General features: G+C 45.6%; 1 protein-coding gene across 1 annotated transcript in view; it reads right to left on the bottom strand.

Moving 5' to 3' along the window:
* Window positions 1–20,212, bottom strand: part of LOC139047059 (dentin sialophosphoprotein-like) — a 51,885-nt gene extending 31,673 nt beyond the window's left edge. Inside the window, exons 1-2 of the mRNA XM_070521010.1 lie at window positions 20,081–20,212; window positions 2,385–2,843 (exon numbers count right to left, since the gene is read on the bottom strand). Of these exons, the coding sequence (XP_070377111.1) occupies window positions 2,385–2,843; window positions 20,081–20,212 (591 nt within the window). The remainder of the gene's footprint in view (window positions 1–2,384; window positions 2,844–20,080) is intronic.
* Window positions 20,213–24,240: the final 4,028 nt, after the last annotated feature.

Here is a 24,240-nt window from a genome sequence, read left to right as displayed (position 1 = left end):
TCAGCTAGTACAGGAGCTGCGAAATGCAGCTTACCTGTGGCGAGACCACACTGCTTTCGTATAGCTTCCCACGCGTTGTTCTTCCGCTCTGTGTCGCGGTAGTCCATGCGTTTCACATCGTATACACATGGAAGGTTGCAAATCGCTTCAAGCAGGCGTCCTCACTCGCGCTGCCATCCCACACGGATATTGAAAAAACCTCAGCCGCACTGTCAGTACGTGCACCGCAGGCCGCCATTCTGCCTTCTGCTCGCTGCCGCTGCGGCGCGCAGTTCATTCGGGTCTAGCAGCAGCCGCGTGAAATAGAACACGCTCTATATCCGCGCCGTCGGCGTTGTGCTCGCCAAGCGCGCCGGCTACGCCGTGAAGGGCAAGATATAGTCCGGCGTAACGCGCGCGCGCGGCCACGCGCGGCGCGGTTAAGCGACGTCGGTGAAAAGCGCGCACTCTACAGTCCGGCGTCCCAGCGCTTGGCGAGCACAACGCAGCCGGCGCGGACATAGAGCGTGTTCTATTTCACGCGGCTGCCGCTAGACCAGAATGCACTGCGCGCTGCAGCGGCAGCGAGCAGAAGGCAGAATGGCGGCCTGCGGTGCGCGTACTGACAGTGCGGCTGTGGTTTTTTGAACATCCGTGTGGGATGACAGCGCTTGTGAGGACGCCTGCTTGAAGCGATTTGCAACCTACCATGTGTATACGATGTGAAACGCATGGACCACCGCGACACAGAGCGCAAGAACAACGCGTGGGAAGCTATACGAAAGCAGTGTGGTCTCACCACAGGTAAGCTGCATTTCGCAGCTCTGTACTAGCTGGTGGTAGTCGCCGAGTTGAGGGCGCTTGTCGAATAGCTTTCGCATGTACATACATGGTCCGCTTCCGTTTTTGACGTAGCCGAAGTACTAGCAATATGAGTGCGATGTTCTGGCTGTCAGGCACGGCGGCCGCATTTCGATGGGGGCGAAATGCGAAAAACACCCGTGTGCTTAGATTTAGGTACACATTAAAGAAGCCCAGGTCAGAAAGAAAGTGGTTTTCGCACGTAAAACCTTATGTTTTTTTTTCTGGCTGTCAGGACAAGTTAACGCCTTCCCGCAAAAGTTTTCATTTTAGCGCACAAACAGCGCGCGGAACGAGAAGCGCGCGCGCTACCCGAACGACGCGCATGCGCCATGTAAACAGCTGTTCGCCCCGGCGAAGTTGCGCTCCCGGACGCACAGATGGCGCCAGCCTCGAGCTGCGCGCGCACGCCGAACTCTAGAGGAAGCAAATTTCTTGCACCCCTGGCGTCGCTAGCGCAGCGTATCCGACTTCGCCTGCCGCGGCCTGGCGCGCCGAGAACGCCGGACTATATCTTGGCATTGACTGTAGACTGCGCGCTTTTCACCGACGTCGCTTCACAGCGCTGCGCGTGGCCGCGCGCTCGTTTTACGCCGGACTATATCTTGCGCTTAAACGTTGAAGCCAGCAGACTTTCGGCTTCAACACCACCGATCATCATCATGAGCCTCGTTACGCCCAATGCAGGGCAAACGCCTTTCAAATACTTCAGCTACCCCGGTCATGTACTAACTGTGGCCACCGATAACTATCATAGGAAAGCAACCAGCACAGAAACTTCACTTAACATACATCCTCACATTGCAGCGGATCTCCAAATTTTCTTTGTTTTCCTGTTAAATTTGCAGATTATGGAGCGCACCTATTTTTTCTCTGTACTAAATCTTCGGCATATAAAGCAACAGCTTCACGTTGTAAGGAGTATTCAATGACCGCTTTATGTGTGATAGTAGCAGTTGTGGCGCCGATAAACATTAGATACACCTAATGGCAGTGTATCTTTTGTTTGTTTTTTTTTTGCTTTTTTTGTGTGTATGTGTGTCTGATCAACTGATTAAGTCAGGTGATTAACCCTAAGGAGGCCCTCAACTTTCGCCAAAATATCTTGTTTAAGTTTCTTTGTAGTTCTTTGTCTAGCACTTTTGCTAAATAATAAATATCATTTCGTGTTCGTGTTGCAATTGTGCGTTGAAACATAAGATTTGTTTAGTGGAGTGTCGCCATCTGTCTGATTGGATTTATATATGCAGGCAGTTGTGAACACTTTCATGCAACATATTGTCCGAAGAAAGAAAAATCTACACAGACAAGAACATACACCAAAAGCGCTTCAACTATCAAGAAAAGACACCGACGATATTACCGACAATTCACTCACATTATTCTACACATACACGAAACATTTGCTGCAGGTGACGGTAAAATGTGTAACGCAGCGCTGTTTATTGATACACTAAAAGCATGACAAGGGGGTAAAATGCATAAATAACACACTAAATATCAAGAAATGACAGATCCGGGTCCTGCACTGGCTCCTCACACACCCCGCCATCACTGTCCAGCCAGTCTGGGAACGGCGCAACTTTCATTCGGTAAGAGTCATGCTCGTCTTCGAGCTGCGATAAGGTGTAACTTTCCTGGTCACCGCTAGGCCCTAGATTGCAATCGCAGCACTCTTCCTCGTCCATTCTCGGGCGCTTGGAGGGTCCAGGCTCTCCATCTGCAAAATTGGGCAATACACCTTCTTCATTCCTAGAATTGTCCTTCGATGAATGTTTGTCCTGACTGTCGCAATCGTTTCGGCCATGCTTCCCGCCACAGGCAAGGACGACAAGTACAGGATGCCCGCCGTCACCACCATCGCTGTCCTCGTCGTCGCTGGAGCTGCTGCTGTCAGAGTCGTCTAGCCAGGCCCATTTGTTGAGCAGTTGCTCAAGCAACACGCGACGGTGCAGGCTTACTGACTTGTCAACATTTTCGATTTCCCGGATCTTCTCTGTCGCCTGCGAAAGAAGAGCAGTGACGTTAAGGCATTTGTCGAAACTCATTCTGCAACTTACAGCGTTACCAATACGGTGTCGTCGCGGGCAGCGTGCTCGGCAGCGTCCGATCGGTAGCGAAGTCAGCAGCCAACTGACCGCCTGCCTCATCTGAGAGAGGCAAGGGCTACCCTTCCAAACTTTCCCTCTCCACTCCCCTTTCTGCCTCGCCTCCGTCGAGGCGAACGCGACGCGCTCAGGTCACTGACCTTGAAAGTGACATGCAATTCCATTGATTTGGAAAAAAAAGCCAGATATTTATATTCAAAGCGATTATGTCAATAAGCCGGCATATTTCTCGTCAAATAGGCTCCCATTACTTTTATTCGACAGCACCGAATACATTGTATTATTTTACCGCCACCTCTGGTGCTTCCTTATCTCAAGCCTTCAACTAATGTACTTCTGTAACCGTGCAACCCTAACTCCAATTCCGTGCTCTGTAAAGTTTTATCAGATTTGGTAAACGAGAAAAGTAATTTTTGGTGAGCTTTATATTAGGCTCTTTCTTTCGCGTCTATTTTTGTCATTCTTTGGGAATTTAATGAATACACTTTTGAAATCGTTTTTCATTCTTCAGAGCTAGAAAACTATGCTGCTTTTATCTTTCTCTCATTTATATTCTATCTTTCTGCTATCTCTATCTATTCTATCTTTCTGTTATCTTTATGACTATTCTTATCCAAAAGCCGTTAAGAAGTACAGTGTAAAAATTGTGTTTATACGGAGGATTCCCGTCATTATAAAGAGGATTGCAGGTAAATATACGGAAGGTATGTCATATTTCAAAAATACGGCAAAAGTTCCCGTTAAAATACGGAAAGTGCTCTCCGTTTTAAGCTTTACGGACATTTCACTGTAATCATACAGTGGCTATACACTGTTTTGCACGAAACAGCTAGAATTCGGTATTTTTATTATGCGAACATCCGTATTATTGGGAGAAAACTTAAGCTGTTTGAATGAGCGCTCGTACTCACAAAGTTTCAGCTAACAATATTTCATTGAACATGCAAACTGTACGCATTATGAAGATACCTACAAAATGTGAGAGCTAGCCTTCTACCAAAAGCTGCAATAACAGAACGTGTAAATACGTGTACGAATCCCCTATTCTGGTGCCAGTGTGCCGCGCATACTGGCGTTGTAACGCTGATGATATGCGCAAATATAGGCGTGTTTTTACAATGTTTTCAAATTGGGCACTATATAGTTAATAATACAGCATATATGTTTAAGTGAACGAAGAGGAGTGGGCATACGTGCATATGCAAAAAAACTTGCGGCACTCAGGTGCTGTTTCACTGGGAATGACTTTGGTGATCTACGCAAAAATTGTGCGCACTATAAATCAGTACCGAAACGCAGGCAGTAGTATAATGACCATACCTGCGTTTACATTTAGCAACAAATGGTCTTGAAGGAAACTGGCGGCCCATAGATCCAAGTACAACGGTCGGATGAAATTTTCGATTGCAGGAAGCAATTATCCCAAGTGTGAAAGGGCTTTGCTGAACTGCAATTTAGTTCGTTAAACTCATTCGCATAATATTTCCAAAATATCTCGTCACTGTCAATAACTGCCCATTCATTGAGACACATCGATTGCGCATAATCTTCCCGGTTCATGTGGTTATTCTTGCGGTAAGAGGCAATCGCAAATATTTGGCGCTTCATCCTGAAACAAGACCGGTAAGCACGCTCGTCGTTGTACGGCAGAATAAAAAACGCGAACATGCACCGACATGTGTGCGAAATACTGCAAGGTGACTGAAGATGAAGGACCTAGTACAGTGCAAGTACTGTGTGTACTGTCAAAAAGAAGAAAAAATTACACGTAAAGAAAGAACGCCCAGTGCCGAGATGTAACGAGTCAAGCTTTATTTCTTTTTCATCCAGAATGCAACACCATTAGTTCCGTGTGCTTTATCCATGGGTAAATGTTATGATGCAACTCATTATTTACGCGTTCATTACATGCACCGACCAGCCCAAATTACCACTATACTAGAGCTTATTGACGCATCGCAGTGCACTGCTTTGCACTTCGTTGCAGCACAGGGGTTTGCTATCCTTAGTATCGAACGGCTTGTTTGACCTCCCTGCCTTTCTGCATCTTAAATTTTCTCTCTCTTTGTATAAAACGCACTAACTTGGGAGAGAGAAAGCGTTCTCTTCTTTTAGAATTCAGTTATTTGTGAAGCAATGATTTTGCTAATACAGTAACTAGAGCACATATGCGAACGCGAAACCGATTCTGTTCTGTTCTCTACGCTCACAGAGTGCGGCACCAGAGAGCAGCACGCGCTGCGCTTCCGTAAAGTCCCTTAGGGGCTTTACGCTTCCGTTAGGAGTGGTAGACGATGCTGCGCACGTGTAGTCAGCCGGCACTTATTGTTTCGTGTTGTAAAAATTGTTAATTTGCCGTAAATAACTCTTGATTTGTACTCAAAAGTGGAGCAAGGCCCGAAGGAAGAGATACTGACGCATCGGTAGCGAAGAACATATGCGATGGATGATTACGCTGCTTGGGTCTCGGCACGTTCGAATTGGCAAAGTTTCAAATTTGTCGCTCGCTTGTGCGCTCGTCATTTGCCGTCATCGCACGGGGATATTTGCGCTGAATGTCTTTCACTTCGTGTACAAAACTCTGCACGCTGCGGCATCGAAGACGTTGTCCTGTGCTTGGGGGCGCGTATTCGCGTAGACACGCGATAGCCTGCTTGCTGTCAACGGGTGTTCAACAGCCTACGCGCGCTCGTAACTTGCTCATGGGGTAAGCCCATTTTAACGTTATTTGGCTTGCATAACGTAGGGGTTAAAATGATGTGTGGTAAGCCAGTGTCGCGAACAGAAATCTTGTTTCAAAAGACCACTATGCAACGTCTTAAGGCAAAAATTACGCATTAATGGGGAGGAGGATCAGTGTATCTTTTCAGATTGATTTCAGTTGTAGCGCGATTGGCCCGATCGCAGTTTCCGTGTGGCACTTCAACCTCTTGCTCACTCGCGTTAAAAGCGTAGCATAAAACTGCGTTCAGGGGCGCTATTCTGGACATTCCGCCATTTTCTTCGGTGCGTGACGTAGGCGCGACGCAAACAAAATGGCGCTGGTGGCCCAGTTTTGCTTACGTAACGTGACGCCCACTTGACGTTTTGCCTAAGAAACTGAAATGAAGACACTGAATGTAGCGTTATCGGTAACGCAAAACAGTTTTCCTCCGCAGTAAAAATAAAGCAGCTATCTCAAAGCGTATGATTGTTCCGTCGAAAACGCTTCGCGCTTCCGTCGTCTGCTGCGTACAAGCCGTCGTCTGCTTCAATAGCTAGGATGCGTGTCCCTGGAAAATGGAATGAGTCATCGCATGTTCGTGCCAACGCGCTTGTTTTCTTTCTTGAGACAACATAAGCGAACTACCAGTGGTGATGCGCGCACGTTCTAGGCCACGTTATCGCTATTTCGTGAAACGCAAGTGACTCAGCCCGACTCGGCTGGCTTAGAAACGGCCGAATATCACCGATAGCGTTGCGCGCGCCAGAGATATCCACTAGAGCGACGCAAGCGCCGGCGCTGCCATCTCTTGTTCATTTCGCTGGTTACTCGCACCGCGGGAGGAAACTTCAAGGCGCCGCCTTGCGTACATTTCTTTTTGTAAGTTAGAAAAAGGCCGTTGTCATAACTTTTGATTGTGCGAAAAGGCATTAATCTCGATTACAATACAAATGCAGCAGTGAAAAGTGGACAACATTGCTGAAAGTTTGCTATATTCAACGAATATTATTTCGTATTTACGCGTTCTTTTAAAAAACGATGGCCCAAAACACAAATGCCAACACCACCCGAGAGCGATGCAAATACTATGAGCACGCGTTATGAACAAAAGATTTTCGTGGCGCCAAACGACGGGGAAAATGTGGCGATACGCATTCCTCTCGGCTGCCATTGCATATGGCTGCCCATTAGCATAATTCGCGCGGCTCGTCGCAGCAAAAATTATGGCGGAAAATCTCAGCAATGGCGGCCCTGCGCAACGTCACGCATCGTCAAAATGACGTTTACGAAACAGCCCTTCCTGTGACGCTCCTCATGAGATATTCCTTCAGCCAATCAGCAAGCTGGCATGGCGCATATCTTGAATCGCCACCACATATTTGCGCAATTGCAGATACATTGCACTGGCTTCTGCACGCTACCGCTCACATTCTTTTTGAAGCGCTAACATCACAATATATCTGCCAAGGACCAAAAAAATGTATTAGTCCATAACATTTGCAGCTCCACGTCACGTTTCGTCATCTTGATGAAAACGCAAAATTGCATTTTCCAATACTTCCGCTTCCCGGCACAAATTTCAAAACACGTGACCTTTCGACAGCCAATCAGAGAGTAAACATGGCGGATAATGGCGGCCGTGCAGCCGCCATGCGTGTCCAGAATAGAACCCCAGTTGCGTACTTGTATTGACGCTTGTATTGGCTTGAGAGCATACTGTATCCGATGCAAGAACTTCTGTTAGAATACGGAAATAAACATTCGAGGCAATATCAGTGGCTCACTACGTGTGATCCTTACTTTCGTGCTTGGGTGCACGTTTTAATTGTAGTGACCAAAAAAAGTTCTTCGCTCTGTGGTTGCGCTGCTGTGTTTCCTTGGTGCCACTTTTTGTGGCGCAGCAAGACGTGTTGCTTCGAATGATGTCTGGGCAGTCAAGGCATTCGTGTGAGTAAGCAAGCAGTAAACGGTGTATCAGTGCAAAAAAATTTGGACATACACTCTAAGAAAAATCTCGGGGAAAACGGGAGTAACTGGGCCGTTAGTCCTAAAAAGGGCGCTTTCGTCCCTCAAAAGACTAACTGCATGAATGTGCGTGCCGTGTGCAAATTTCGGAGACTAAATGTCTAGTCCCTGGTCTGAAAGAGAGCAACGGGAGGACGAACGACAACAGTTACTCCCACTGCACGTCCATGTTTCCCTCCACATCATTGAGTGAAGTGACGCGGAAACGCAAACCTAAATAATTTGAAGTATATATGCCTGGTATGTTGAACTACATTCACTGGAAGCACTATATATAGGCCTATTCGAGACAAAATTCCGCGAAATTAATAGGCGGAATATATATGACAAGCCATGTGTTGAAATAAATGAACGATATCCATTAAACGCGCAAGTAATTACTCGACTGGCAGAATACTTTGTCCGTGGTGCCTAAGACAACGCTGGAGTACCATCATGTACCATCATGTACAGCAAAGCTTGCAAACACAAACCCACTCACCCTGTAAATTGCTTCTCAGGAAAAAAGAAAAAAAACTCCGATTGCATTTGTAGGCACAACGCATGCTGTGCTCTATCTGGTGCTCCATTCTGGGGATGTCAGTGACGTACGCTGACACACACACACACACACGTGCGGTATACGGCGTGTCGCCGTACAGAGGATGGGATCGGGACCCATTTGTGCAGCAGCCGTAGAGCAACGTGGCCAATCAGTTTTCGAGCCACTATGACAACGCCGGCGCTGATCGGCGGTGCCGATATCGTGGCTAAGCCTTCTCCGGTTCACTTCAAAGCCAATGACGGCGCTTCTACGCTCACAGGCCGCAATATTTTGCTGCCGTTATTTGCTGCCGTATGTCGCAATATTTTGCTGCCGTTATTGTCGCTCCTCAAAATACGCTGTAGCGGCGCCGTCGGCTGCGATGAGAGCACAGCCGATCCGGTTGTTCGCCGTCGGTATAGACGCGTGCACTGCAGCTGAGCTCGACAACTATCGGAGCTTTCGCTTGTGTTGTTCTTTTTTTCTCTTTAAGACATATTATGACGCTCCCTTTATGGCGCCGATCTACATGCACCAGATGTAAGCCAGCACCTTTGCTGTGCAGGGACATACGCTAAGTACGTATGCTGATTGCACGCACGTAAATTCCAACGCAAAGCAACATACAGACAGTGAGAAATAAAAAAAATGGCACTGAAAATTAACGGACTCCGTCTCGTCTCGTGTGGCGTAGCCAAGACGTACTGCGGGAGGCGCGGTGGGGATAGTGTACACGCACACCCGACCCATGTCTCCTCCCCCCTTTCCGAAATTTTTGTATACCAGCACACCTGGCATAAAACGGCCTGCCGCAACACCCACCTCCGCGCTCTACTCTACCGTTGAAAGCACACCCCTTCCCCCCCGCACCCCACTTTTTTCTTAAAAAGATATTCCTTGCGATGCCACTGACTCTGCATGGTTTCACGCCGTTGTCACTGCTCCTGAGCAGTGGAGACCTGTGGTGGCGTGAGCTGGTGGAGCTCCACATTTTGGTATAGCGAGGAAGCGCGAGGAGCGGACAATATTTGTTTGTGTGCCTGAAACGACTGTCATATAGCACATCTATGTTAACCTGTACATCTAAATTATTAAATAGAGCAAAGAGGAAAACAATAAATGGACATGTATCAATCACCACACAACAATTTAATAGATTCACAACCAGGGCTGGGTGAAGGTACTTTGCATTTGCATCATAATACGATACAAGATACTCGGGCCACAAGTATTTAAACATAGATACAAAATACTACTGCAATTATTGTATCTTACAATACTTCAATACATTTGCAAATTTCTTATTATAGATCGATATAATTTAGCAGCAAACATGTATGCTCATCAATGTTTGCTTGGAAATTTCTTAACTTCGACAAACCTTGTTTCATTGGAACGAAATGTCTGTTAGTATGTCAAAATTTTTGTCTTTCTTGCTCAAAGTATAATATCTTCATTCCGAAACAGTTTGTTGGGGTGGCTTTAGCTGCTTAACATGAAAGCTCTTATACGCTGCGCTCTCAGGTTTTGGTTGTTGCTTTTGTGATGCTTGCCGACCAGCTTGCGGGTCACCATCTAATTAAAAGAATGTTGATAAGAAACCTATCCAATTGTTTTTTTTAACTGGGTCTGCACGATGGCACAAATACCGCTGTGGTGTTTTACCTTGTCCGTAAACATATTACTGTTACCGTTTTACGCAATACCGGATCATCGGACAGGTGTACAGCAGCAACAGCGCTAGATGCCAGGCAACACCATTCTTGCATTCTTCAGACTTCATAACAAAACATCATGCAAGAGAAACTTTGATAACGACACTATAGAGGCATAACAATTTGTGTGAGAGATGCTGCATGCATTGGCGTAGGCAGCACCGTACGGTGGCTACAAGCCAATGTCATAGCACCGCCCCAACTAAAAACCAGAAACCAAGAAAACAAAAAGTAGGCTGTTCGCTTGTTTTTGTTGCGACGGCACGAGCGCCGCCACATGTCTGCTCCACAAATAGGGACATGCAGACCTCATTGCCGGCCTTTACTGGAGAGCCCTGGCGGAAAGATAAAAGAATGTCACTGCCTTACCCAAACTGACTGACTGACTTACCCAAATAATGCACATGATAAAGCGCATTACAAACCACCAACAAGGACTGAAAGAAAAAGACGTACTCCGAATTGTACCAGCCCTCATAATTTGCCGATTAACCTACCACCTCCCCTATCATAATCTGACTCAGACTGAGATGCACCAGATGGACACCCTCCTCCGTACGGCACTAAAGGCAGTGCTGGGACTACCCCAACATGTGTCTACGCAGCTCCTACTACGACTGGGGGTGCACAACTCCATCCGCGAACTAGTTAAAGGTAATCTTAACAGCCAATTGTAACGTCTGCAACGAACAATGCAAGAGTGCCACATTATATCCCGACTAGGATACCAAGCACCAAGAAAACCACAACAGAAAAACCGCACACTTCTTCCACTTAGTATTCGCAACAAAACTCACGTGGCCCCTATTCCCTGGAATATGCACCCTGACCGTCATAAAGGTCAAAGAAAGGCAAGAGCACAAGCCTGGGCTCGACTCTTTGGCGATGACACATGAAACACACCAGTCTTATACACCGATGTGGCCCGCTACCCACAGAAACGTGCCCTATGTCTAGTTGTACTAGATAGTGCAGACATTCTGAGGGCTTCAGCCACGCTCAACACTGTGGACAGTGGCACGGCGGAAGAGGCTGCTATCACCCTAGCTATCGTACACGCTTCAGCCATGCCGGCACCGGATGGACCTATCACAGTGGTCACTGATTCTCAGACCGCCTGCAGGACTTTGGCACAAGGGAGGGTGACACCCTACACACACCGCATCCTTACATCATTACACCCCACAGCGTTACACAGGGTGCATATCGTCTGGACACCTGGACACGCCTCTCTCCATGGTAATGAACGCGCTAATGTGGTAGCCCGAAAGCTCGCTAACCGAGCTGTCCAACCCAGACCGATGCACCGACAGAACCACTGAACTACACCGAAACTCTACAATATTACAGAGATACCAGGAGACACTTCCCTCCCCCACATAATTCCCTTAATCGAGAAGATGCTGTCGCATGGCGACAGCTTCAAACTAATTCATTTCCGTGCCTCTTTTATCTTCACCTCTTCCACCCCACACAATATCCCTCATGCTATATCTATTGTGGAACAAAGCGCACAGTATATCATTGCACCTGGGAGTGCACCCTCCGGGCTACTCCCCTATTCCTTTACCTTCACCTTCCTCCTGGCAGACTGTGCTGACCAGCTCAGACCCGCAAGAGCAGCGATGGCTGATTCGGCAGGCATGCAGAGTGGCGCGAGCCAATGGGGCCCTGAGCTAAGGGCTCCACCCTGCGAGGAAGTCGCTCAATCTCATGACAAATAAATGTTCTCTCTCTCTCTTTCTCTCTCTCTCTCTTCAGTTTTATTCAGGTGACTCAGTGGGAGCAGCATCAGTTTGAGAAGTGGAATTAAGCCAACGTTTATAGTTTCACGCAGTGATGTTGCGATAGCCAGTATCTTGTATTTTAAGATACACAATACATTCTTTCGTGTATTGGAAACACAAATATACATATCGGCACTTTTCCACATCTTTATGCAGTGTGTCACACTGTGAACATCGCCACCATGTTCTTGTTTCTTGTTTTTAGTTGTGTCGGTTCCATGACATTTGCTCGTACCCACCATACGGTGCTGCCTATGTCAATGCGTGCAGCACTCTCGCACAAATTCTTTTGCCTCTATAGGGTCGTTATCGAACTTTCTCTTGCATGGTCTCATCTACAGTTTCGATCGCTTGGATGTTAAGCAAGCATTCCTGCATAATACATTGTAAGGGTCTGCAACCACCGTTAATCTACCTGCAGCCAAAATTGCGGGTAGAGATAGAAGGCATGAAGAAAAAATGCAGCATTCTTTCCTTGGTCTAGCCTGTTCTGCTTCAACATCACTAGAAGATTTCAGGCAGAAAAAAGATATTCACACATGGGGCCTATATGTGGTATTTCTCAGTGTGCCCCCATGTAATTCCAGCCTTGGATGAACGGCATCTACTTAGACTATTCTCGCTTGACGTCCAATACAGCAGATCTATGTGTCACACTAGAAGCAGCAAAGTTCATTGCCAGAAGTGATGCACCTGAAAACTGGATGGTCTTCTTGTACTCAAAGCTGGCATTGGAGCTCCTATATATGTATAACATCCATGCGAAATCATCATACAATGAGATTACTGTTTCAGCTATGGAACATACACATAGCCCAGCATGTTGTGGACATGCATAGTGCTACATTTAAGTGAGTGCCCAGTCACACTGGATTAATCCAGGAATGACCAGACAGGCAAAATGGGCCCGTGAATATGGTGACACATGTATTGTTGCGCTCTTCAGCTTTGGCATAGAAGACGCATTGTGAACAGCGCTTCCATAGAATGGCCTTTGACAACATGGTTCGGCAATACAGTGAAAAGATCTGTTCTGTATGCTGTAAACTCTGAAGTTCACTTTCTGGAAACTGTTGCAACTTTGCTAGGTGTGGCCTTTACCAACTGCCTTCCACATGAAATAGGCTGTGCTGAATAATCATAATGTGCCTCGTGGTAAACCAGATACTTCGCATGTGCTGTTAACTTGTCCATTAAAATAAGGTAAGGCTAAGCAAGATGGTATTTTATAACGAATTGGCAGCGAATTACAGTGAATGTGATATTTGTCACTACATTCCTTGTCTCTTGATTGGATCGTCATGATGCTGATTCTTTGTAAGTTGCCTGTATTGTGCCGAGCAGAGGTGAGAACTGTGTATCAAGCTTAGAGGAACAAGGGAACAGACATTCTCTGTAGCGATTCCTCTCAAACTGTGGCCTTCTCCAGTTATTGTGCGAAGGACATTATGTGCTACGCAGTTTTTCGTTTTGTGGAACCTAGCCTAAAATTACCGACAGCGTGCATTTCTTAAAGCTATTCTATTTTCAACCTTGTGCTTAAGTATAATATAATGTTCCCCACTATTTATTATTTATTCTTTTACCAATATTTACATGTCAATCAGCATTTCTTTTTAATGTAATTTTGGTCCCTTTTTTTTCTTTATAGCACCTTCGCCAAAGCAATATTTAGTCAAAAGTCTGTCTTTATGCCAACGACTGCGTCCTACACCAGGTAATTTCTTCTCCTAGTGATTACACCTTACTTCACGGTTCCTTCAACCTGTTTTGGACCTAGTGTATGGACTAGCAGATGCCCATTAACTTTCAAAAAACCGTAGTAGTGTCACTTACAAACAGCCATGTTCCTTCACAGCGTGCGAACGCTTTCAATAACACAATAGTTCCCCAGGCACAGGTGTACAAATACCTTGAAGTTATCGTGATGCATAACATGAAGTGGTCCCAGCATATTGATCACATTACATCTATAGCACGAAGAAAATTAGGTTACTTGAGACGAAAACTACGTAAATTGCCAAAGCACACTAAATTACTAATGTATAATACTGTGGTATAAACTTTTTTAAAACAGGGTTGAAGTGCCTCAGACAGGCTGGCCAACGTTTCGATAGGTGGACCTATCTTCGTCAAAGGCGGCCTCGTCATCCTCGGCGTGTTAGTTTTAAAGGGTTAGTGCAGTGACGTCACGTGCGGGTGTTGTCGCTGGCGGCTGGTTTTAAAGAGAGAGATTACAAGAGGGAACAGGCGTTGTCGTCCGACGTCTGTGAGCCTCATTCTCAAGACGAAGGGACAAGAGCGTGAGAGTGGGCACGCGGGGAGGAAAGAAAAGAAATAGAAGCAGAAAAAAGGGGAAAAAAAGGAAAAAAAAAGCAGGGGGGAGCCAGGGCCGTACCACGACACAACAAAGGGGGGGGGGGTGAAAGAAAAAGAAAGAGAAAAATGAAATCTTTAAGAAATACGGGGGCTTGGGAGCGTGTTGGGGATGCGAAAGGTTAGGAGGTATTCAGGGGAGTCGTTGGCGGCATGTTTTTGAGGCATTAGAACGGCCGGTCAAGCAATAGGTCGAGTAATTTTGAAATAGTTAAGGTGGCGGCGAGGAGTCTGCGGTGCAATGTGTGGGGTGACTGAAAGGCAGCGGCATGGTCTTTCAAGGGGCACTGCCCCACGCACTTAACGTAGGTGTCGTTACGGCGGCATCCAGAAGGCGATACTCCGGGTTGAGGCGCCGAAAAAGGCATATTGACTTCGGAATGTGTTGTCGAGGGGGTTTCAGAAAAAAAAGAAAAAAGAAAAAAAGACTGAAAAAGGGGGCAGGGGGAAGGGGGGGGGGCGAAATCGGTATAGCAAACAGGAGGGTGACGCGTGCAGAAGCGGGCGCGGGCAAGTGTACATGGAAGAAGGGGATCGTACACTTGGTGTAGACGTAAAATCCCGAAAGAGTACATTAAATTGAGTAGTAGGCAGGAAATTTTTTTTTCCTTCCCCCTTCCCTTTTCCTTTTCCCCTTCTCCCCCTCTCCCCTCCTTTCCTCCGAAATGAAAGAGTAGGTGAGGTTAAGAATTAAAGTTGGCTGGTGGCCTAATGTGTTTTGTGTATTGGTTGATGATATGAGAGTTTCAGATTTAAGTTACAGCTTTTAAAGATTCTAAGTTGCCGCGTGCCAAATTAATTCCTGTCGGGTGTAGGCAATTAAACTTGTGTATGAGGTATGATTCCGTGTACTTCCTTTCGTGAGGGGAACGGAAATTTGTTTGTAGTATATAGAGCCTTGCTTTGTCAAACATATGTCCATGTTCATTAAAGTGGCTGGCTACTGCTTTGGGTAAATTGTGTTTTGTGTCCGCGCGGTGACCATTGAGTCTTGTATTGATTTGTTGTCCGGTCTCACCTATGTATTGTTTGCTACAAGCGGCGCATTCTAGACAGTAGACTACATTGCTTGATGTGCAGGTGAAAGCCGAAGTTACCTTGTGTGTGTAATTCGACGCTGTACTTTTTACTGTAGTAGTGGATTGAATGTGTTTGCATGTGTTTGCATGGCCAGCCTGTCTGAGGCACTTCAACCCTGTTTTAAAAAAGTTTATACCACAGTGTGCCATTCCATCTGCCAGCCCCTTTCTTGTTAATGTATAATACACTCATTCGTCCTGTATTAGAGTACGCTTCATGTGTCTGGAACCTGTATAAAGTGTGCGACATAAACAAAGTTGAATCTGTACAAAGGAAGGCTGTTCATTTCATTTGCCATCGCTATGATCGTGATTTGTCGCCCTTATCCACAATGAATTCCTTGATTTTATCTCCTCTATGCACGAGGTGGCAGATAGATTCCATGAAGCTATCACATTCAATTATTCACTCATGTTGTTGACTATCCGCTGCTGATTACATAGTGTATGCCAGTGCTCTTCCAACTAGGCGTTGTCACACCCTGAACCTAAAGCCTTTCTTTGCATGCACTAACATGTTCAAACACACTTATTTCCTGAGAGCTGCTGATTGCTGGAACGAGTTACCCGGTTCTGTGCGTGAATTGGAACTGTCTGATTTTCTTGAAGCACTAGTGTGATAAGACTGCTGTCCTTTCTTTTATTTATCTATTATGTTCAACTGCCGTTCTTTCTGTTTCTTGTGTTTGTTGTACCTGCACTCCTGCAATAGCCCTGAAAAGGGCTGCAGTATTTGAAAATAAAAAATAAATAGATGAGTGGAATAGAGTAGTTGTAATCTCAGAATGAAGCAGCAATCTCTCCACTTAATCCGTCATCTATATTCAATCTAGTCTAAGAACATTACGAGATATTTTTGGGCTTTCATCCAAAACTTTATACCATTCTCCAGCTCATCCCACAATCACAACTTTTATCCGTGTCGTGTCACTGTATTCTTTTCTCCAGAACCATACAGGAATCACTGCTTAAATGTGTTAATGTGTGTGTGCATGTTCATGCACACAATGACACGAATCCTGATGTGTACATATATATGCACATCACTACAGGTGCTGAGGATCAGAACTCCTCTCATATATATCTCATATACTTAACACCTCATTTTATGTATTGCCCTGGGAGGCACCTTTCAGGGCACCACAAATAATGCCATGATTGACTTGACAGGCCATATTTGCACCACAGCTTTGTCTCCATCGCCCCCGAGTCTGTCATGCCTTCATTATCCATCATGCTCAGATCCTTGTGTTGATAACTGCTGCTCAATATATGTCACTGAACACTGGTATGGTCCCCCATCTGCCTTGTGTCTAGTGTGCACCCCCCTGCCTACATTTGGCGATAATCTAACCTAAATATCAAGCTTTTTCGTTATATTATATAGTGACCTAAGAATGAAAAGAAAAACTCATTGTATCAGCCTGCACACATGCCCTTACCAAAGTGAGTCTGTGTACAGCTTCATGAAGAAGAAAATAAAGTGAGCCTTGCACTGAGCTCCATTATTCACCATGCAGACATTGCAACTTTCACTGCATTGTAAATTTTTCGACGTTTGTAAGTTACCGAAGATGATTGTTCTCATTCAGTCAATCCTTATGATTGAAAGGGCAACACGTGTCAGTGACTGATATCATTTACGCACACCTTATTCTCTGTTCTCAGAAGTTAAGGCAACTAAAATGCCATAAGTAATTTTGGGGATAGCATAATGATTTAGACTTTCACCAGCATATGTTGAAATGGGGTTGATTACTAATTGGACAGCAGAAAGCTTTTTTGCAGCATGCAAATGGAAGAAAGGGTATGAAAGGACATGACAGAGTGCTAACCAACTGCCAGCTGAAATTTATCACTTAGAATAACAATATGGAGAGACAAGAAAGTAAAATGCTGCATAATTAAATTATTGCAGGATAACAGAAAGGGGCTTTCATAGCATTTTTTGATCAGCATTTATCAGCCCCTTTATCATATCTAGGTAAAATCTTGCATTTTCAAACATACATGTCCATGTGCATTGGTATTCATCAGCACTTTGTTCTATCCATTGTTTAGACACAGTGAAAAATTCCCCTACCTTCAGTGTTTAGTTATCCTCTGTAAAGTCTGCAGGCCAAGGCTGGCATTGTGTAAATAAATTTTGGACTGCCCGCAAAGTTAGATACAAGCTCTTTCTCTCTCCCTCTTGGTATGTGTGTGCGTGCCCTCAATGTTACACAGCATTACAGAGGAAGGAGGCAATACACAACATCATATTAGATGTACAAAGAATACAGTGCTTGAGTCCTAATTGCTGTTATGCAACAAAACTGTTTCTAATTATGCAATATATGCTACAATATGCTTAGAAATTTCACCTACATAAAAACAAAGTAATGCGCTACATGTGCACCGATTATCTACTTTGGCTGCACTTGCTACTAAAAGTAGAAGACTATGTAGACATTCTGTGATGTTGCTGCTAGGCCAACAGAATTGCAAAAATGGGTTTCTATTTGAGGCCTTTGCTGCTGGTTAAGCTTATGTGCAAAAGCAAAACAAACTTGTTTTAATTATGTGACATCATGTCATGACAATTTTAAATCTGGCTCTCAAAGTCATCAGGTACACCTGCTTTAAAATTTTTGTCTAAGCGCAATTCAGCCGCATATTAAAGCTGATTGGATAAGAATATGGCTCTGATAGTAAGATTGCTATCTGAATGTAGGTTGACTTTTATTTCTGTAGTACTGGACTTGAATTTCAACAAGAGGAATTGTGCATGTTTCTTCATCCCATCACCAAATCTGAGACCATGGGCTTAAACACGATGCAATAGTTTAAAGCTGTAGTAAGCTTAACATATTTGAAGTTATATTATGCAGCATCAATAAGCAAACACCATTTATTAGTCAAACAGCTATTAAAGTAAGGAATTCACCAGAGGTGCGTAAGACAGTTTGCATGCCAGTGACTTCTCAACTCCCTTCTTTGTCGGCAGTGGGGACAAGGTCAAGAAGACGCACAGCATCTTGCTATTTATAGATTACCTGCTTGTCCTAAAGCATTACAGCATATTTATAGCTTCATTGCATTTTGTCAGTCGATGCTTAGCTCTCATAATCAGAGATGTGATCATATTTAAGTATGTGCTGCATGCTAATAGCATGCGATATTGAGGCCAGTTGGTGTAGAAAAACCCTGATCAAACATGTGAAATGCAAACTTGCAACAATCGCTTTATTTATTTTATTCTTCTGCCTTACCTTCGTTAACAGTTGGTTTCTGCTTAAAGAGCATTGCACTTAGCCACATGCTGTGCCATATGGCACATTGTGTGTTACGTTCTTACATGACCTTCGACATACAGCAACCACAAATATGAGATTAAAGAAAGAATATGGCTGTGCACGTGCCACATTTTTTGTCTGTCTCATCCTTGTGTGCACTGTACATGAAGATTAGGGACCACCAACTCATCCAAGCCTCCACCTAAGCAAGCTAGGCCTTATGCGATAGCCTGGTATCCTGTAGTCAGGAGATTTCGTGTTAAATCGTCCAGGGAAATGCTCTTGCTTATGTTTACCTGCTTTCCCCAGATGAAATGCTAGCTTGTGTTTCTTTGCTAAGAGCTGTTGTTTTCATTTTCCACTTGGAGTTATGTCAATGCATATGTGAGAGGAATCACCCTAGATGTCTAAAAAATACTTTCATACAAGCCATACAAACATTTCATGTTTGAAGGAAGGTTACAGATGCATTAATGACATAACTTCCTGTTAGGTGTGTCAAAACATTTATTTCATATAGGAACAGCAACTGTGCATTGTCTTCCATGGACAGCAGTGAGGCTATCAAGATCTCCTACAAATGATTTTAGGAGTTGTTTGCTGTATGTACAATGAACCTGACACGCTGGAGTTTTGAACATGCCATGCTGCAACATGGTGATGAGCAACAAGATAGGCTTGGCAGTAGAAGTCACAGTTCTCTGCATTGGGTTGCGCTGTCACCGGACTGTACAGCCGCTCTCGCTTGCTTTGTTTGCGTGTTCAGGCTGCATTTCTTGGTTTATTCGGAAGTTCAGCTACCAGAAAAGGCACCTGCATTCCCTCAGAGTTGCCTTTGTCTCATCTTGTGAAGAGTGCACCCCATTCTTGGCTTACCCATGCAAAAAGCTGGTGCAAAAATGTAGTCAAGCCTCTAAAACTGCAGGTGTTGTCTTAATTTAAAAGCTGCCATGCACAGAAATTTACAAGATTTCAGGGGACTTCTGATGGCAAAATGGCCCACATAAGTAAGCGAAAGTTCGTAGAGTGGTAGAAACTAATGCAGAACACATTGCAGAGAGGAGAGGCAAAAAAAAATCAGTCAGCTGATGTGGTAGAGACAGCCACTTATAGCATGAAGCTAGGGAACTGTAGATAAAAAATGGTGTTTAAACATACATTTTCACATTTTGCATTGCTGTAAACAAGTTATTCCCAACAAATGAAATTACTGCTGGCAAATCGTTACTTCTATAAAAGCAAAATTACTGCGCATCAATGCAAAGGCTCCAGGGACTCAGTCACGCTATTTACCGATAGTCATGTCAGGAAATGCACTTTTGCTGCATAATAATCTTGGTGGGCACTCTCACTGTAAACACGTACCAGAACTGCTGAAGCTCAGCCATAATTCTAATGCCATCAGCTCATTTACTCTTTTATTTGTTTGATTAGTTGATTACATTGTTGTTCTGAGGCCATGCTTCAGAGTGGATGCCTCCCTATTGAAAATCCCAGCATTGCCCATCATGAATTTTATGCTGGGCATGATGGAAAATGTGCTGGGCACGATGGAAAACATGGTGGTTATGGTGGAATTCATCGTGGGTATAATGGGTGGATGATGGGTACAGTGGTAGATGGTGGGATGTATTGGTGGGATACATACTGGGTGACTTGTCTCAATGGTGGGCGGGCTGGGTGAATGGTGGGTGTAGTGGGTGGACGGTGGGATGACTACTGGGTGACCTGTGTAAATGGTGGGTGAATGCTGGGCGTGCTGGGAGGATGGTGGGTACATACTGGGTGAACTGTGGCAATGGTGGGTGAATGATGGATGTGCTGGGTGAATACTGCATGTACGTACTGGGTGAAATGTAAATGGTGTGCATGCTGGGTGAATGGTGGGTGTACTCGGTGGTTCGTGAAGCACATAGTGAAGAAAAATTTTGCTTTATAGTACGATTTCTACAGCTTGATTGCTATGATATTTCAACCACACTAGAGGCATTTTACTGTCAAGCAGGAACAGGGCACTTATTGAAGAAGGCAAAGAAGACAAAATTAGTCACAATGTGACGTCATGTCCCACTTTGAAAACACAGCCTGATGAATATTTTATTAAAAATTGAGAAACCTCTTTAAGAAAATGTAAATTTCTTAGTAAAAAAAAAGTATAAAAAAATATTTCCTCAACCGGGATTCGAACTTGGGACCTTAGGATTACGAGCCCAGCATCTTACCACTGCACCACGACTGTGATAAGAAGCCTAGCCGCTTACCACTGCACCAGGATGCTGTTACGTTTTAGCGTGCATTTTGGCTATGTCAACAGTAAAAACCGCTGTCTGCGTTTCTGTTTACATTTGTATTTTAAAAGCCAAGATGCGGGTTCCCTCCACAGCGCCAGCTGCCGCATCTCTAGAAGAGCACAAGTGTTGTTACCATCGACAGGTAGTACATCGTGGAGTGATAGAACATCGCTTTTGCTGTACGATATGCATATTGAATAAGAAATTCGGAAATAGACAACGGTGACCGGGGACATAGTTAGGGTTGTTACTGCTAATTTCGACAGTTGTCTCTCGCTCTTTACACTTTTGAGCGCGCACATAATTCGTGTGCTCAACGCAAAATAGCTACATAAACACTCGTGGATGAGTCTTCATTCTGACAGCATACTGGCTTCTCACGGCAGCGCTGTACCAGATTAATGAGACTCGAGCGAGACAGGTTTTCACGCAACTTTGTGGAACAACCGAAAACTTCTTTTCCGCTTCGCATAAGCTTGTGCAATAATTCTGGGAAATTAACTAATGTGACAGTGTAACCGCACATATAAGTCCACAGGCTTGTGTGCCACATCTTACCAAATAAAACAAAACGGATACGCAGCCATTCCCGCAGACGGTATGATTTTGATCAGCGGCCGATTTTGAGGAGGCGGGTAGGTGCCGCGTCGTCACGGCACAATTATAACAATTGGCCACGTCGACTTTAATACCGGTGTCGGTGCTATCAGCATTGCCGGCTTGAGAGAAGCACGGTTGAATACCGCGCAAGAGAAAAGTCCAGTGCACACCACCGATGCGAAACTGACAAACAATTTTAAAGGGCAGCGACGCAAAGCGCTTCTGTTGCGACTTCAGGACTCTTGGCCGTCGCGACCGGATGTTTCTGTTGCGACGTCAGAATTGCTGTCGTAATGTCAGAGTCGCTGTCATGATAGAAAGCTGTTGTTCCGACTTCAGAACTCTTGTTGTCGCGACAGAACGTTTCTGTTGCGACTTCAGAGATCTTGGTCTTCGCGACAGAATGCTTCTGTTGCGACATCAGACTTTCTGTCGTAACGTCAGGAATGTCTGTCAACTACGGAAACGTGAGGAACTTCTGTCGTACAACAGAAATTTCTCTAGTTGCGACATGAATTCCTGTTGTCTTTTTCAACTGGTACCTTGTGGATTCTATCGCAGACGCAAGTAAATCACAAAGCTAATGAAGAAACACTCAATAAAACCGTGCATAAGCAGCCGCGTCTATTCGCTGGAATGCACGGTAGCACTTGGCTGCGAACATATTGTACACCGCTGCACATTTCTGGCACCCACCACATAGGACACATTCACGCGGCAGAGACATGCGGTTTTTTCCAGGAATATTCGTGGGCCGCACGACAAATACAGAAGGCATGGACGACAGGAGCGCAATACGCACACATTCACCACACCAACACGAAAGCAATGCGGGTGACACGGGTGTAACCCGCGCCAACCGAGTGCTAATCCTCGTAGATTTGATGCTTTCTGACTGAATAAGTTACAACGCGCACGGAAACATCGCACACTGGACGTGTACCTCCGAGATCATGTCAACAATTTCTAATGCTACAGTAGAGGGTGACGAAAGCAACAAGTCGTTTAAAACGAAGTGACGGCGCAGGTAGCACGGGTCAATGCACGGGCAGCAGCGCAAGGCGTCGTGGGTGGGCATGGATGGGCTTCAAAACAGCTGAAAGTAGGCGGCAAACTTTCCGGAAGGGAGCAATGGGAGACTTGGCTCGCCAGCCTCGACCAGGCACGGCGGACCGCACAAGCCAGTGAAGTTCTGGGCTAGGGGCTCCACCCCCTCGCTTTCCACACCGTTTTTTTTTTTCTTTTTTACTAAACCTTTTTATACATATTTCTTCAAATTACAGCCCAGAGAAGGCTTCCTAAGAATGGCATACGCGAATCTCGAAGGCCATTTTTTTACTGCCCGCATGCGGCGGAAGCTCCTGGAAATCGAAAATACGTCATAGGATTTCTTTTTGCGCTAAAGTATAGCGGATAATATAAGCTGTGCGACGGTTGTTTATGTATTGCAACATTTATATGCAGTTCGGTGCAACAAGGCACAAAGTGAGTGTGTGCTGGTTATTATTTTAGTCATCGCGGAGGCCAACCAAACTCCCAAGTTCACAGGTGGCGCGACCCACCACCCTATTTCAAAGTTGTTGCTCATAGTATCCGTCCACCAGTCTTGTTCCCTTGTTTACATGTGCTGTCGGTCGTGCGAGTTGCTACGATGTGTTTGTTTGATCGTGTTTTTGCGTTTGGTGTAATGAATTGTGACTTAGTTCGCGTGCACAAAAGTGCCAGAAGATAGCTTGTGTCTCGCTGCATACTCGCGGTATGCGTGGTGCGCCAGGCAAACGTGGACCAACGATTTTCATGCCATGGAGTGCGTTCCCTTTGTCCGTGGTGGTTGTGGAGAGTTCGGTGGACGCCGCAAAGAAATTATGCGCATTATTAGCGTTCCCCAGGTCGTCCACTACGCAACTGCACGTATGCGGGAATAACTTTGCAGCTCCGGCAACTTGGAGGCCGCTTTTCGACCGCATCGTACCATTTAAAAGGTGAGTACAGGCATGCTGTGCTTGCTTCTCGTGTGTGCCTAGAGTGCCTTGCGGGCGCAAGAAATCGAACTCCCACGACGACATTGACTGTGCCGATGCTTGCTGAGCGTTGGTTGACATAATTTGATTGCGCAAGTTTATTGGCTTAATGCTAAATTTAAAGTCTTGGTGAGTGCTTCCTTCCGATGAGAGGGATTAGGTTCGGCAACAGTCCTCATTTGCGCGAGCTGCCACTTTTCTGCTGAAGTTGGATAATAAAGACTCATCTGCCTCTTTACCTATTCTTACTGCAATGACGTTTCCTCTCTTACTTATGCTTCGAGGTTGTAAATGTCTGTCTAAGTGGTTGTTGGTTTGTGAGCAGTTATTGGGAAAAAGTATAAACACCATGCAAGTGATATTTCGCGCGACAGCGACGCGATGTAGATGGCTGTCGCGCTCGCTCGTTCCCTACAAGTCGTACCCCATGCGAGCGGTCTTGCGCGCGACAGAGACGCGATGTAGATGGCTGTCGCGCTCGCTCGTTCCCTACAAGTCGTACCCCATGCGAGCGGTCTTGCGCGCGACAGAGACGCGATGTAGATGGCTGTCACGCTCGCTCGTTCCCTACAAGTCGTACCCCATGCGAGCGGTCTTGCGCGCGACAGAAACGCGATGTAGATGGCTGTCACGCTCGCTCGTTCCCTACAAGTCGTACCCCATGCGAGCGGTCTTGCGCGCGACAGAAACGCGATGTAGATGGCTGTCGCGCTCGCTCGTTCCCTACAAGTCGTACCTCATGCGAGCGGTCTTGCGCGCGACAGAGACGCGATGTAGATGGCTGTCACGCTCGCTCGTTCCCTACAAGTCGTACCCCATGCGAGCGGTCTTGCGCGCGACAGAAACGCGATGTAGATGGCTGTCACGCTCGCTCGTTCCCTACAAGTCGTACCCCA

This window comes from Dermacentor albipictus, chromosome 6 (genome assembly GCF_038994185.2).
Source record: "Dermacentor albipictus isolate Rhodes 1998 colony chromosome 6, USDA_Dalb.pri_finalv2, whole genome shotgun sequence".
NCBI lineage: Eukaryota > Metazoa > Arthropoda > Arachnida > Ixodida > Ixodidae > Dermacentor > Dermacentor albipictus.
This window is presented reverse-complemented; position numbering and strand designations above follow the sequence as displayed.